This window comes from Atractosteus spatula, chromosome 13, assembly GCF_055471065.1.
Source record: "Atractosteus spatula isolate fAtrSpa1 chromosome 13, fAtrSpa1.hap1, whole genome shotgun sequence".
Taxonomy (NCBI): domain Eukaryota; kingdom Metazoa; phylum Chordata; class Actinopteri; order Semionotiformes; family Lepisosteidae; genus Atractosteus; species Atractosteus spatula.
The window spans coordinates 37,591,470-37,608,288 of record NC_142718.1 but is presented as its reverse complement, the minus strand read 5'-3'; the positions used below and the strand labels follow the sequence as shown (position 1 = coordinate 37,608,288).

General features: G+C 42.2%; 1 protein-coding gene across 1 annotated transcript; it reads right to left on the bottom strand.

Moving 5' to 3' along the window:
- Positions 1-14,440: 14,440 nt before the first annotated feature.
- On the bottom strand, positions 14,441-16,083 carry c1ql2 (complement C1q like 2). Its single transcript, XM_088930715.1, has 2 exons — positions 15,499-16,083; positions 14,441-14,620 (listed from the first exon to the last, which is right to left on the bottom strand). Exons 1-2 carry the CDS (start codon positions 16,075-16,077, stop codon positions 14,441-14,443), a joined length of 759 nt encoding a protein of 252 aa, XP_088786841.1. The 5' UTR covers positions 16,078-16,083.
- Between the last annotated feature and the right edge of the window lie 736 nt (positions 16,084-16,819).

The window sequence follows — 16,819 nt, the reverse complement described above, 5'->3', positions numbered from 1 at the left end:
ATATACAGTATATATTGCTTGGAAATACTAGTGTAATAGTTACCATTTTAAAAAGATGTCCCATACATGCGAGTGCATACTAACCCTGCTGAATCATGCTTGAAATTTCCAGTGCTATAATGAGCAATGTTCTGAAGTCACAAAGCATGTGCCAGGAAACACACAGCGCTTCTTGATAAGTTAGGAGCAGATCTGATACTTACACTCAGTCTTTGTGCTCCAAATGCTGGTTTTACTTTACTTCACCAAAGCAGAGGGTGCTTCATGTTAAATGATATTAATGAACCACTGAAATTAGGAGCTTATGCAGAAAATACAGCTCAGCACATTTAGCCTCTTGGGGACAATTATACTTTACAAGTTCAAGGTTCGGTTCAGCATTAACACTTAATTATGCACATGGGGAAATTATGTGGATTTGACATGCAAGGATTCCAGTTCATGTGGAGCCTACCATGTGGTATAAAATACCCAATAACAGCTTCAGACAATGGAGTGCTTACTGGGTTTCTCCCACATGTCTCGCTACACGATAGTGTGGTGCACAGTGAAAAAATAATGTAGCATAATCCTGAAGTGTTCCGGTAAGTGTTTGCCTGTGCAGCAGCCACAAGTGAAGTCTTATTATCAATAACTGTGTCTGTCAACACAGTTGATTTTTTATATCAAATTCACGAAACAACAGCGTACAGGAAGGTATTAAAGACAAACAGTTTATACTATAACTGTTATAACTGTTTATACAAGCATTACGAGAACTAGAACAAATTCACAGTTATCAGGAAAATTACAATTTTGTTTTGTGGCAGATGCACTGGTATTTTATTGAAGAGACATGACAGGTATGCGTCTTTATGGTGATTTCCATTTGTCATTGGGTAGCAGCAAGTGTGACCACCAGAGAAAGCAATACAAGCTGCAGGCCTGTGACTCATGCTTCACACAAGGTTGCTGATGCTGTCTTGTGGTGCTCTGTCCCGTTCTTCTCCTAGGGCCAGGACAAATCTGGTCACCGGTTTCAGAGCCCTAGGAGTCACTGAGCGTGTTAAATAAGTGATGTCACCCCTCGGAACCCAGACAGCGAATCACGGCATGGGCAAAGCCAAACTGCGTCAGATTTCTCAGGCGGGTGTCTAGGAGCTGCGGACCAGGAGGAATGAAGAGGAAGGGAGTTTGACAGGGATCAATGCACTGAGTAGGTTACACAACCTTGACACTGTCAATGACAGTGTGGAATTCTGCTGTGACAGTGGACTCAGTCTTTTTGCTGTGGCAGAGTCAGCCGCAATCTAGAGAGTGGAAAGTGCACTCTCACAGTGCACTCTCTAGAGATCAGTGTACTGTACTTCTGGGATACTACAGCGAGTATATAAATATCACATCAATGCCATATTAATGAAAAGGCAGCACAAGATGAATGAATCACACCTCCGAATCCGCCTTCATACGGCAGCTCAGTCACCCAGGGTACACCAATATGCAAGCCTTTGTAATTCACAGATGCACCTTGGTCATCAATAACTAGAAGCCAGATGAGCTACTGACTTTGTGACTGAACTTTACACCCCATTAGGTTATGGAGACCGAGATGTACACTCAAGTTGAACACTGGTTGAGAAATGTACCCTATATAAGGAACACTTCTGTGACAAATCCTACCCTCAGCAAGGGACTGCATGCACAAAAACTCTTGACAGCCACAGAACGCAAAGCGGGCTTTGTTTGCCTTTCTAGACCAAACAGAAAACAATTAAAGAAAAGCACTAAAAAAAATCCTAAGCACCACTAGCACACCCTTTATATACCAAATCAAAGGGCAGCTGCACCTATGTGAGAATGCAAACTTCTTAACCCTTTACAGAATTTTCAGAATATAAATTACATAATGAATCCACACTGTGGCTATTTACAAACACTGGAAACAATGTGGTGACCTCTAGTGGCAGCCCTGTCGTAACTGCAGTTACTTCCGAAACTGACCTGCCAACTCCACGCCTGAAGAAGGCCCCACAGCCGAAACGCCGTTTCTTCTCTTTTCGGCACGAAATAAACCCCTACTTGTTCCTCTGCCGTCTACGCATGCCAACGCAGCTCCCTACTTGACTTACTTCTGCCAAATATGTGTCCATCATTTAGAAATCATGTAGATCCTTTACCCAGGTCAACATTACAAAGTACTGCCATTCCCCCCACAGTTTGTTTTTCGAGGCTGTATGTAGTATGTTGGATTGACTCTGTAAAACAAAAACTGAGTTGTTTCAATTATCTCCCTTGCATTCTAGCACCAAGTGAACTATTGCTCCCCTCCACTCTCTGTAACTGCATCATCTTGGCAGGGTTATGGTGATCCAGATCCCAGTCAGACAGGCAGAGGGTGGAAGACAGGTACTGCACCACCCGAATGGGACACCAGTGCATCACAAGGTACACACACTCATAGTGGGCGCAATTCTGAGACGCCAGTGGACCCAAGCAGTGTGTCCTTGGAGCTGTGGGGAGAAACAGGGGGCACTCGGAGAAAACCCACATGGACAACGGCGAGAACGTGCGAACTCCACACAGAAGGGGGCCACAGTTCCGAGGCAAATCCAGGATCCTGGAACTGAGAGGCAGCAGGGCCAACCGCCCCGGCAGTGTGCCAACTATTACTTTGTTTCTGGCAAAGCAAAAAATACCATTCCAGGCAATAAAGCTTACCCTAAAAGTTAAAGTGACAGTAATCAGCCAAAGAAATCCATTTTAATCGGTGGTTTGCACGGCTTTTACAAGCTAGTCCCTCCCAACTTATTTCTGAGTCAGGGGCTACGCTGTTGTTTTGAAACGTCTGGAAGGAGTGGCTTCCACCCAGAGAGAAGTCCTCAATAACCGCAGCACCCAGCTCACACACACCGACAGCACTCCACTGCGTCTGTATGAAACCAATCACTGCAGAGCGGCAGGTGAGCTCTGCTGGCCTGTCCTTACCCGCTCACAAACCCTTTCAGAGCCTGATCCCCACTGCGACACGTGAAGGCATTAATTATGAACTGGAGGAACTGCCAAAAGCTGCAGCAGCAGAGTTGAGGAGGTACTGTACCACTGCCTCTGCAGGAAGCTCAAGCTCAGCTCTCCCAGCCACAGCAAAAGGAGGGATGAGCCTGAGGAAGCTGAACCCAAGGAAAACAAGTTGATATGGCCCCGAGAGTCGTTATTGTTATCAAATCCCACTACATATATTCAGAATAAACTCACAATGCAACATGCAGTGAGTAATGGAATTCGGTGATTTGAGGAAGCCAGAAACAGGATTTCTAACAATGTAAACTCTGAGTGCTGTGTTTCTGCACCCTTTTCTCGCTGAAAAAGATAAAAGCAATGCTAGTCTGATGAGGCTAGAGCACACTGGAGTTGCTGTAATTGTTTTTGGATGCATTGGCAAATTTCTCTCCCCACAAACTAGTTGTGTATATCACCACCTGTCTCAGCTAAGTTTCAGCTGTATTCCAATAGGGTTTTTTGGGGGATTGTTCAACTCCAGCCTCTGAAACTAAGGTTAATCTTGAGCTAAGTCCAAAAGAGAAGGGAAACAAAAGTAATTACTTTTTCATCGTTCCATCCAAGCTGAATGTGGATGAGTAAGGACTAAGTGCCATCACAAAGTGATGTTGATCCAAAGTACTTCCTCTGACAAAAGAATTCCTATTGGTTGAAGCCCATGTGCCTTTACAATCTATAATACAAAAAAAAACCAAACACATCAGTGAGAGACTTGTTTGGGCACAAACAATGAGGTTATTAAATTGGCTGAATGTCAAGACTGGAGAAAAATAAGAAATGAAAACACAAAAATGAACCAATATGCCCTGTTTATCAAGAGCAGCCCTTGATAAACCTTTTTGTCATTTGTATGCTGGAACAACACCCCAGGTGGATTTGTTATTGATGGAGCCAAGTTCTCTTTGGCAATGGATCAAAGTTTTGTGTAGACGAACCCCAGAGGAAATCAGTAGGCAGCGTTCTGAATGATGCATTAATATAGGATCAGGTAAAGGTTTATTCCATGCTGAAAGGAAAAGAAAAGAGACACAATGTTTCAGCTGTGGATCCTTCTTCATGGTTGAAGGAGGTGTGACAGCTGAGGAAGGATCCAAAACCAATACGTTGTTTTGTTTCTTTTCTTTTCTTTTGCTTTCAGCATGGAATAAACCTTTACTTGTTCCTTTGCTGCCTCTGCATGCTGACACAGCTCCCTACCTGAACTTCGATACATTAAGATACAGTAGCTATGTACAAAAAACCAGTTGATGGGAAGATCCAAGTGTTCGATGGTCTAGGCAGAAGTATCAAGTGGCATCAGACCTCCACTGTAGTGACTGATGGTGACCTGGTTGCACAGCACCACTTTGATCAAGTCCTGGGACCTCACTCACTGCCCTTCTTCTGGGCTCACCTGACAACATGCCAGCAGTTCAGAGCTCGTTCTCACACTGTTCCTGTAACAGCGGGTTTCACACAAGATTACAACATGTATTGTCATGCCATTAATGCACTACTCTTTGGACTTGAGTCCTGTGGGCATTGTGTGGCTTTTAGGGCTCAGAGACCAGGCACGTGTTTCACCATGTTCTACGAGCAGACAGAGTCCCACAAGACAGCATCTGCAACCTGCAGCAAAACCTGCATTGCAGATGGACAGCTCGTACTGTTTCTAACAGGGGCCACACGTTACTAGCCTGTGACTTCCACAGCAGACACACTGTTGATGACACGTATCGATCGGCACAGTGAATGCATCTCGGTCATGCCTGCTCAATACAAGATTTTTCTGATAATAAAATAAATGTGTAGCAGTTTTAAGTCATGTTTTAAAGCACTGTGGGTGACTTAACTGAAGTCAGTGTTGCACACTTCCTAAAACATCAGAAATCACAAGATCTGAATGTGTCTCAGCACTCTAGCCTCATTTATCATCAGGTTAAATGTGTAAAAGATTGATGGCTATGGAATAGGTATACAATTTGCTGCACCCAGGCAAACTCACACTGCAGCTGCTTACCTGCATGATTAATGGACCATCTTTATTGAAACGTTCTCTGGTGTACCATAATCTTCCTCTTAACTTGACAAACACAATCTTCAGCCACCAATCAATTATTAAGCAGTAAGTGATGCACTGAAAGAAATCCAAAGTCCCTCTTGAAGTGACAAAAATTCTAATTAGGGAGTGTTGGCAGATTAGTGATTAAAAGCAGGATTATTTTATTTGTACCTGTTCAAATGTAAGTTAGTCTTCACCAGCCAATTCTTACATTAAAGTCATGAAACAGGGAAAATGCTCCTTTTTTCTCATTGAAATGTTTTTGTCTCTTTCATGGGCCTGATCTATGCCGGTTCGGTAGATGTGTTCCTACCTTCTTCAGATCACAGTATGATTTAAATATATGAACTTTATGATATCATGCTATATTGTGTTATTCTGTGTTTGATATTATACTTGATTAGAGCATGTGTGGGTGGCATGGCGATGCAGCGGTTGGCATTGCTGCCTGGCAGTACTGGGGCCCTGGGTTTAATTCCTGGGCTGCTGTCTGTATGGAGTTTGCATGTTCCCCCTGAGTTTGTGTAGGTTTCCTCCAGTTGCTCCGGTTTCCTTCCAAAGTCCAAAGACATATTGCTAGGTCAACTGGCTTCTGGGAAAACAGGCCCTGGTGTGAGTGAGTGTGTGTGCGTGATTGCGTTTGCGTCTGTCCGGCCTGCATTGGACTGGTGTCCCCTCCAATGTGCACCCCATCTTGCGCCCTGGGTTGCTTGCTGGGTTAGGCTACAGCTCTCCCGTGACTCTGTACTGGATAAGGCGGTTAGAAAATGGGTCGATGGATAGACAATGCATATCAGTTGTCAAGTGTGAGCCCTTACCAGGAATAAGAATCTATCGAATAATAGATGGAATACTATAATCATTATTATTAGAGTCACTGGTTATTATTGTTGTCTGCATTCTCTATTAAAGCTGATGTTCGTAACATTTGCAAACAAAACTTTGTCACACTTTGATTGCGGGAGAGAAATTTGACAGGCTGTGAAATGCTAATATTGCGCAGTACCAAACAATAATAAATATGAGGAGCATAATGCTCATGCATTGGCTTGTTGTGATCACCACCGTATTACACACATGTACATAGCCTGATTGAAGAAGTATTATGTTTTCTCCAAGATCTCTGTGCCCTTTCAAACATAAAGCCCTCTGTGCACTGGAACATTTTAAAGAACGGAAAATACACTAAAAGGAGAAGCTGTGATGATTTGTCACATTTTTTGTGAAATTTCCCAATAATTTCTCAATTCTGCATAAAATCCACCAACTTTTCCCGGATGTTGTGAAGACATTACCCGCACAAAAGCTATAAATAATTTCCTTAAAGCCAGATTTAACCTTTTTGCTTCATCCGAATTGTTAGCATTACGGTGTCAGGCTCTTACATCTGAGCTACATCTGATAACTATAATACCGCGTGTAGGTGAAGAATCACAGCTGGCATTTCTCAGACCCGAGAGACAGCAGTTAAAAAAAGCTGACATTCTGAATTACTGTACATATTTCAATGCTGTCTGTATAGCTATTAAACTCACAGCTATACTTGAGGTGTTTGTCACTAAGCAACATCACAAATGTTTGAGAAACCTATTAGTTTGCCACGACTGTCTATTATTCCTGTGTAACTGAACACTACTCTGCCTGTGTAAGTCTTAAAAAATTAAGAAAAATGCAGAGGTGACACATAGCTCTCACCAACGAGCAGAAAATATGTAGGATTTTGAGATTTTGGTTTTTTTTTAAAAAGCACTCAAAAGAAAAAATAGACACCCAATTTAACTCAGTATATCACATCTGCTTACATCAAAGAACGAACATAAAATTGGAATGAAATCAGAGATCCAGTGAGTCACATTCTCCCTGATACACCTTCAGGGGTTACAAAAGACCTTTCTGACTAGAGACATCTTATGGTTTTATCAGCAGCTCCCCAAGGGAACCTCACGTCTATCAAACATTTTCACAGGTGTCAACAGGAAGCATAAAATATACTTCAATCCCATTTCCTCAGCAGGCCCAGCAAATGAACTTGACTAGGAAAACACAAAACAGGGACGTTTGTAGCAGCAATGTTTTTATAAGTTGCTATAAAGGCTGTTGCCTTTAATTTAGTGGATGTGCAAAAAAGGTTGACGTACAGAACTGAATGGGTTGTAAAAAACAAAGTAGCTCCTACATTTTTGACTCAGACATAAATTGACACCTCTCTGATTTCTGAAGTAATAACAAAAAGCCATAAAAATAAGCCCTAGGCCCATGCACGTGTTGGACTTCTATTTGTTTCTCAAAAAAAACTCGAAATGGTAAGTAAGACAGTAGCGGACAATGCTTTGAACTGAACTGAAGTCTGTTCTCTCTCTCTATTCCTTTCAGAGATCACAATGTGTTTTCAGCATTTGTCCATGGAGGAAAACACCACAGAGAACAACAAACACTCCTATGCAATAAACCTTGAATTTCTGTAGCAGCGCAGTATCACGACAACACAATTTTAAGAGCAGTAAAAATGAACACATCTGATTAATCATTCAAGCAATGCTTTCAAAATTGTGCGAGGCACCAACATGAGCCCCATACAAATGTGGGCGAATCAGATTAAATGGTCGTTTTTTTCCGCTTCGTTCTGATCAATACACCTGAAAATGTGCGTCTGATAATGGGGTTTTGTTATTGTTTGTGCGTTTTGTGCAGTGTTTGTGAATGATGCTGAAGTCCTCTGCAACAAGCATGTAAAAGAGATAGAATATAATTTTGTCATAGATTTTAAAAGCACAAGAGAAGAAAAAATACAAATGGCAGACTATTTCATTTGCTCATTTGGTTGTAAGTAGCTTATTGATCCAGACATCACCCATTCAGTTCTTGAAAAATGCTTGGGAATCAGATTCGACATAGCATGGCAGCTTTCTGCAGATTCCCAGAAAAATAGACACCCTCTTCTGCTATAGCACGTCCACACCACACCTGACAAAATAACCCACGTTCATCAGACAATTTACCCAGAGATATGATAGGCACCCATTTATGGTACAGAAAGCATTCAAATTAAATGTGGTTTTGTATATTTATACAGTATCTGTGTTTTTGTAAACTGTAGAGCTGTTGATGCAGAATAAAAGCAAAAACAATCAGCCAGTACAGTATGTCAATACATGAAGAATTGGTCTTCCATAGACATAACAATCAAGACAGGTGGAACACATCTATTAAGTGACTTGGAAACATCTTCTGAGATCACCAAAAAACAGTCATTTGTAACAAATTCGTTTCTATAGATATCTGTACAGTGGTCAGTTTAAACCATCTACAGTACACAGAAAAGGGTAACTTCAGGACAAGTTGAGACCTGGGTCACCAAAGAGCTTTCCAGGTTCTAAAAAGCATGCTTAAAACTAGCACACATTGTCAAATTACACCGGCACATAAATAGGCTCTCATCAGTTCAGTACTACCAAGAAGAAAGATGATGTTTGAGTGGACTTCTCCAGGTCAGCCAGGTGTTAATAAAACAGAAGAACAGATGGCATCTCTCCAGAACGCAATGCATTATTAACTCTCCAGTCTATAGACTCTCTCCACACACACAACCTCACTTCCTTCCTACTGTCAAGTGACTGAGGATCTGCAGTGATCAATGCCTTCAGAGAAAGCCTGTGACACTGAAGGACATTCTTGAACTAATGAATATTGTCAAAAGACATGCAAATTATCTAAAATGACAGAAGAGCAACATTTGCAATTAGTGAAATGGAACACATTTCATGTGCAGCATCACAACTTCATTGACTCCATCTTGGTCTTGATTACATCGTTATTGCTATGACACAAAAACAGGTGCTTCTAAATTGCATACAAATGGTATGTACATCTTTCATACCCAATAAGAACCAGGTTCTTCACAGTTCTAAATGTGATAGTCAAGTGCAGTTTCTTTATTAATAACTCCTCAGGCTACAGCAGAACTTGATTTCTTGTTTGCATTCTTAATTTTTAGTCATTTACTCATCTTTTTCCTGCTTTACTCTGAATATATTATGACAATATAAAGTATATAGTTTTAAAATAAAAGTAACAAATCTTCATTATTGTGCCATTCCACAGACTCCAAAGAGCCCTCTTGTTTTAGTGTCTTTAATTTAGTGTTTGACCTTAGGCCATAAGAAATGCAGTGACTATGGCTGCATTTTAAAAGTTTAATTCCAAAATGACATACATACAGTATACCACAAGCACAATAAACCTAGATTGTGGATCTTAACTATTTTAGAGTCCTTTAAATGCTCACATGCTTCTCTGACATTAACAAAGTATATTTTGAGGTAATGACTGAGACAGATTTAAGAAATTTTTCAATACTACATAGAAAAATATTAGTTTTGCAGGAAACGGCAGGGATCAAATATAAACTAAGAGGGATTTTTTCGTTTGCCGTAAAATGCAAATCCCAACAATACAGTACGACAAAGTTCCCTCTAATTTTTAATGGCCTGCGTGCGCAAAAATTTCAAATTGTGCAAATTGTTTCCCCAGTGACAAAAACTTGGGCGCACTAAATTGAGTGCATGTAAAATTGTAAACCTGAAATTATTTTTTGTTAATATAGTCATCCTCATAGCAGCATAGAGATCCAAAAGACCGGGACAGCGATTCAACGAGCGCAGTCATAGAGACCGAGTGTCGAGCGAGCATGAACAGTGAGGTTCGAGACTATGAGAGCATAGATATCCATTCTCAAGTAGCAATAATAATGCACACAGCCAAGCTGGGACTCTCGCAGCCAGTCTCATGTGGTCAATTTAGCATTCTTCAATTGTTGACCGAGTTTGTTTTATTATTATCATACTTTTTTTGGAATTTATTTTTTTGTGCGCAGTTCAATTTTCTATGTGCACTGATTTCATAACCTGTGTGCGTGCGCACACACGCACAGCTTAGAGGGAACATTGCAGCAGGACAAAGGAAAAAACACTGCTGCCTTCAGGAGATACACAAACCTGGGGTTCACACAAACACGCTCACCCTAGGACTACTCATGAGTACAATGTAAACAGATTACCTACTGACAGTGTAATCCATGCAAAAATTATCACAAGAATTATTAACGACTATAAAGGGACACAAACAGAAATACAGGTATTCATCAATTGCAATAGACAATAGACAAGCACAGGCCATTTTACTCTATATAGGACCTTTCTGGTTTTTGCCCATAACGCTAACTGATATCTAAAAAAAAACAACATTCTTTACACATTTTAACTCAGTTTTATATCTGAACTGAAACAAAAAAGAGAATGTAACATTGCTTCGAATGGAAGAGTTATGATCATTAAAAAACAAACTAGAGCACACTAGAATACCAGTGAAACACACAGAAATGCGTGCATCACATAATGGTCACTGGTATTTCCAATTTTCTGTGATGCATACATGATGATAAACAGTGGCGGAGAAAGTTACTTTAAAAATAATCCATTACAAATTACTTGATTAAGGAATTATTTTCTCAAATTAACAAAAGGCTTGGAGAAAATGTACATTTAAATTCAGTTACAGTAATCTATGCTGTGTTGTGTGTATATTGTTTCTGTGTGAAGTCATATATAACCTTTTAAAGCATCTCCCCAATTGTCTTTTTAAGTTAAAAACGCTATCCCATTTGAGTGGCTCACCCGCAGTCAAGAATCCTTCCCGCTACACAAGTAGAGCTTTGTCTTCATTGGTTAGAACCTTGGTCGTGTCACTAGCCGACTGTGACGACGTTTCCTGCAGCAGTGGACTATAATTGGCTGAGGCCCGCCACATTTAGGATGGGATTAGAGAAAATAAGAGGGTGGGAATAGTTTTCCAGGGCTCTGTTAAAAACACAGCGACCCCCTGCGGCCTCCAGGGCGCCTTCGGTCTTGGGATGCTGTGTGGGCGAGGCACTCGCCGCTCCTGCAGTCTGCGCCGTGTTAAAAGACAAGAGGCTGGAAGGCGTGGGTGTTTAGCGGAGTACACCCACGCTTTGTCCTTCTTTCCCAGCATTCTCTGCTGCGTGTCGAGATGTGAGACATGCTCAGATCGAGAAAGCATAATTCAAAATAACACAAGTGAGTGTTATTAATTAAATTTTAAAGAAGCTTTTCCCCAACATTATGTCGCGTTAACTTGAAGCGATGCAAGGGGAAGAACACTGCACATTAAGTCAAGTGACAATCCATATTCAACGATAGGTCAACAATAATCTTGCATTACAATCTTCACATACACGTCCAGTTTTAGAAACATCATGTTTTCTGTACATCTCTGTAGTTTCAAGTATTCAAAATATAAAAGCTAGTAACAGTTGATGCTGATGAACTATTATAAATTGCGTCGTCTGTTATTAAGGCTTTAATTTTGATCGAGTTTTAAAACTCAGGTCGACAAACAATATAAACCGCTTTAAAACAAGATGTTCTTTTTGTGCATTTTAAGCAACACTTTATTTTAAAGGTTGTTTAGATTATTGTGGATATTTAATAATGTTGAATTCAGTTATCACCTGGTGGAAAACTCAAAAACCTTAAAACAACACGCCTTTTTAAATAACTGCGTTGGGAACATATTCCAGTTGTTTTTCGACGTTGAAATATGTATTTTTAGATTTTATACAGAAAGCAATAATCGTGTACATAACTGTAATCAGGCCTCGTGGGATTACATCTACGCAAATGTTTAATGTTTAAAAGTAACATGACATGCTGTTGTTGTTATTGCTGATTCGCCAGCTCCGTTCAAGTGCTGGCTGTCTAACCTGATCATTTGTAACACATCTATGTAGGAAATGAGGCTTTTTTTTGTAAAGGTGGTTGAATCTTCGTCCCGGCAATGATAATGTCCACAGGCATAGATCACTGTCAGACCAAACTAGCACTGCAAGCCTGCTCCGTCACAAAGCCTCATCAATCCATCACCGTCTGAGCGGCTGACACCCGGGGTGACACGGGCAGCCAGTCTGGAATGGGAATTGGAAGGAAGAGGCTGCGCCAGGGAATACAGATTTAAGAAAGTGAGAGGCAAATTTGTATTTTTAATGTGAGCACGAGTTCCAGCGCCCTTTCGCGCAGGGAGCACAGCTGGCGGTGTGTTAGAAGTACAAATAGCTCCTGTGCGCGGCCGGATGAAGCCACACGCGTTCCGAGTCGGTCCCAGTGATGCCTCGGCGTGTCAGTTTCAATTTCTGTGAAATTTTAAACAAAAGGAAGACGCCTAAACCGCCTCTCCGAGGAGAATTGCGGGAAATATTGGATGGGATGGAGGGGGGGGGGACGATTAAATTGACAGCAGATTTAAAAACGCTGGCGCCCATTGCGTTTTATGTTACTCTTTGACAACTGTATAAAATATAGTTTCATTAAAATGCGCCACCCTGCTGTTTCTAACAGCTTTGGAATGATCCCTAATTGTTTTATTTAATATGACTGCGGTGCGGCTTTTAAGCTCTTGAGAGGAGGCAGCGGCTGCTAAACGCTGTGTTTTATGTTTCATTTGAAGATTTTAATATATTTTCCCCCCGAAACGCCTGAGGATGCAGTGAGTGGGAGAAACACGTGAGGAAGCCTAAGGCACGCCCAAACCCTTCAGCCCCCCCCCCCCCCCTCCCCACCCCCTGTCCCACACACCTGCTGGTGTCTGTTCCAGCCCAACTCTGTCGCACAATTGAACCCCTGATCGACTTGATCATAGCGTTCGAACTGTTCGACTGTTTCCAGCTCTTACACGTGTCGGAAGTCGGCTTCTAGTCGCAGGACATAAGTAACACAGAACTCCAAGCTTTGGAGCAGAACAAAAACCTTCAAGTGTTTTAAGCAACCAACTCGTGTTAGTTCAGTTAAGGATTCAGTTAAATAATTCAGCTCGGTAGAATGAAAGCCAGCAGGTGGTGGTCTCCGGGACCAGGATTGAGGTTGCAGATTTCTGATGTTGGTGCTTGTAGACCCCGAAACCCACGCTGAACTATTCCAGCCCAGCCCTAGGACCAGCGTTTGCTTTGACCCTTACAGAGGCGAGAGAACACGACTTCCACGGAGTAGTCTGAGCTGTCATTGACCCCGTGTGGGTCACGGTACGTTCATCCACTTCTTAGCCCAAATGGTGGAAGTGTTGTGATAATCGATGAGGAGCGGGTGGAATACACTGTACTTGCATATTAACTTATAAATTACCCTCTATCTTTATCCCCAGCCCCGTCTATGCGTTAAATCATCATCTGAGCCATCTTGGCCTTTTAAGACATAAAGTGCACTTTGCTAACTACGGTACATAGTTATTAACATTTCATCATGTAGTAAAAGAAAGAACATTATTAAATGGTGATTATACCAATATATTTTAGTGGAAAATTACTCACTCTTTTAAGTCCTTTTTTTTCATGGCAAGAACGCTCACATCGAAGCCACACAGTGTTGCAAGAAAAAGCGAAATCTAAATTATTAGATAAACTCTTAGTATGTTTTAAAATGTACGCCAGAACATTAAATTGCGTTTTGCATACGTTTTCTTTAATTTTAATTGATTTTAGATCATGGGTCTTTCCCCCAACAGAACGCATCCTAATCAAAATAAACTCTGTACATTTTTACATCTGCACATCTGAAGAGGTGTACAGGAAAAATGCTTCTCCCTTCTGTCCTTTGAACCTTTTTTAATAACTTCAAGTGCTGTTTATTATTATTATTATTATTATTATTATTATTATTATTATTATTATTATTATTATTATTATTATTACCTATACTGCTACAAGCACTTACATTTCATGTGTACGGAACTTTTCATGGGAACTGGTTACAATATTGCGACGACTGGTTTCTATCAAAACTCGGCCAAACGCAACTTAATAAGTACGTGATATAATCATACACGTACACATCGGCACGGAAAAAGAAACTTGCAAAGCCATTTTAGAAAAAAAACAACACGTTTATTTAGAGACGTATTTGGCTAATGACATATATCAATAAAATTGTAGAACATAATGAACAGGCCCCCTTAGACAACATTTAAACTCCGGGAAAAGTAAAAACACGACAACAGCCACATACTGTATATGCCCAACGCTTCACTTTCACCGGTCTGTTGTGGTTTTTCTCTTTTATGTATACATAGATTTCTTGATATATATTTATACTCTTTAAACACACCACAGACTGCCAAGCAAATGTAATCGCATTCAAATAAAACAGTCAATGTCTTCAATAGCGGTTTTCTGCCAAAAAAAAACGGATTTTCCGCAAAAACAAAAAACCGTACCGAAACGTACGAGACCCGTACAAGGACGTTTGCGGATGGTGGATGAGTTACAGTACAAGTACAGTACTTAGGCGTCTGGGTGTACGTTTAGTCGGGATACAAAATGAAGCCAGAGAAAGTGCTGTACTTGTTGTTGTTTCCTCCGTGGGCTTTCCCGCCGTCCAGTTTGACGTATATCTCGTCCCCGGAGTCCAGGTGAAGAACTACGCTGTTGCTGGCGTAGTCGTAGTTCTGGTCGGCATCCTGCGCTATCGCACTCGCTCGGACCTGAAAGAGACGGAGACAGGCCAGTTATGACGTTTAACGTGGCGGGTCGGTCACTTGAACCGAGCCGGCTGTCCTGAGAAGAAGACCGGTCCGTCGGCAGCCGTTACCGTCCCGTTCTTTAAAACCAGCGCAACGCGAAGGAACCACTTTTCCGAGAGAGAGAGAAAGGGCTGGCGTGCGACTTAAGCTTTTGAACAAAAGCGCCTTTGAAAACTAAGGTTGGAGCAGGCGTTTAAAACCCCGCATTTCTGTTTTGGAAATCGACACACACTGTAATATATATATATACTGAACTGTCCAAGGTACAGTATCACTGTACTGTACCTCTGCGCAGTTACTCGAAGTCCGTCGTACAGTAGGTGCGAATGTGCAGCCCGCTTGACTTCAGCCCTTACTAGAGCAGTGCTGCCAGAGCTCACAGTGAACTCTGCTGAACTAGCTCTACGGTGCAGTGTGTTTTCTCTAGCTGGCCAGTGTTCGCCTGGTCGGACACACAGACCAGAATAATTAAAGCCCGCTCCTCGCCATCGACTTTTCTTGACTAACTTGATGGGCCCAAGTCACAGGCTGTGTTTAAGGAAGTCGTTTTATTTCTGCCGATCTTAGTAGGACGCAGCCCGACCTGACAGATTGAGTTTACGCGCGCTGAAGAGATGTATTCATAGAGCGACGGGCTTTCTTCTGAGATTAACAACCTTTTCGGCTACACGTTTGTGCCCTTCAATGTACACCCCCCTTCAGAGGCATCAACTGTTCATATCTGCGTGTGTGAATTTAAGGCCAGTTTTGTTTTCATTATGGCTGGCCCCGTGCTGGTCATTTCTAGTAAGAGTCGAGACGCTCTCCAGCCCGAAACAAGACGTGCGTTTTCTACTAACCTGTCCGTTTTTGCAAAGGTCTGCCCACATACTAGTCCCATCGCCACCTCGCATCAGAACATGGTACGTAAAGAAATAGATCCCAGACACTTGACAGGTGAACTTGCCCGTCGCCGGATCGTAATGGTTTCCCAGATTGGTTACAACATCATCAAATTTAAGCACTTCGTATCCTTCGTGAGGGTTCTTCAAACCCACGTAAAAAGCTATCCTGGGCCCACTTACTGCCGTGCTAACAGCTCCAGTTTCAGTCCCAGCGGTTCCTGAGGTGATGGCGGGGAACCCGGGCTTTCCCGAATCTCCTTTTTCTCCCGGCGGTCCTTTTGGGCCGGGCGGACCGGGTTCTCCAGGGGGACCTCTGGGCCCGGGTTTCCCGGGTCGTCCAGGTTCTCCCTTGAGCCCCTGAATGAACGGCGGCGGGACGGCACTCAAGTCTTGCATGACCTCCACAGTCGTGGCGCTGGGTTTGGGGTTGTAAGGGTCGCAGATCATTCTGCAGGTTCCCAGCATTTCGTAGTGAGCCGAAGTCTTGGAAGTGTGGACCAGCAGCGGTATAGCTATGATCAGGACCAGCACCATGACGATACCAACCACAGCGGCGACCAGTCGCTTCCTCTGGAGAATCCGGGAAGCAAGCGATAAAAAGTCCGCTTTGCTTTGGGAAGTAATGGTGAAGGATTGACGAGCGTCCAAAATCCCAGCAGAAAGAAAGTGGATATAAGAGATCAACGCTTCCTTCCCCCACCCCACCCCCCAAAAAAAAGAAACAAATTTGTTTTAACCTTAAGCTTGATTTTCCTCAGGCAATTTCAGCTGTGCCAGTATCACTACGCTTCAGAGAGCAGAAATGGGAGTTATTCATCTTGGCATGACTGACCAAGCGCTGGTTTCTAGGAGCAGAGCAGAGAAACCTCGGAGCACTTTCAGCCCGTCTGCAACAAGGAAAGAGAGAGAGAGAGAGAAAGGGGGGAAAAGGGATACTGACGTAACACTTACAGGACAAAGCCTGTTGCAATTTGGATTAATACTGAAACTATAATCTCCCCATCTTTATGTATGAATTGCAAATCCCCGACAACCACACCTGAAAGAATATCGAACAAGAAAGCGTTACAAATACCCGAGCCTTTGCGTTGCCCGAAATAAGGATTTGTCTAGTAGTGTAGTGTCTCTTTTGACTAATGGGATGTTTCACATTTAAAGTTAAACGGTAGAGGGGGAAACGAAGTGTAATCGAGTACACGTCCCCTTACAGTCTGTGTATCAACAGGAAGAAAGTGCAAAATAAACGACCATACGGCCGGTTTTACATCTAAGCAGC

What these genes read in the sequence shown, in the direction of transcription:
- c1ql2 (XM_088930715.1), bottom strand. Translation starts at nt 16,077, where the DNA reads ATGGTGCTGGTCCTGATCATAGCTATACCGCTGCTGGTCCACACTTCC. An exon ending in ACCTTTGCAAAAACGGACAG is followed by an intron (nt 14,621 to 15,498) that starts GTTAGTAGAAAA and finishes CGTCTCTTTCAG; the next exon opens with GTCCGAGCGAGTGCGATAGC.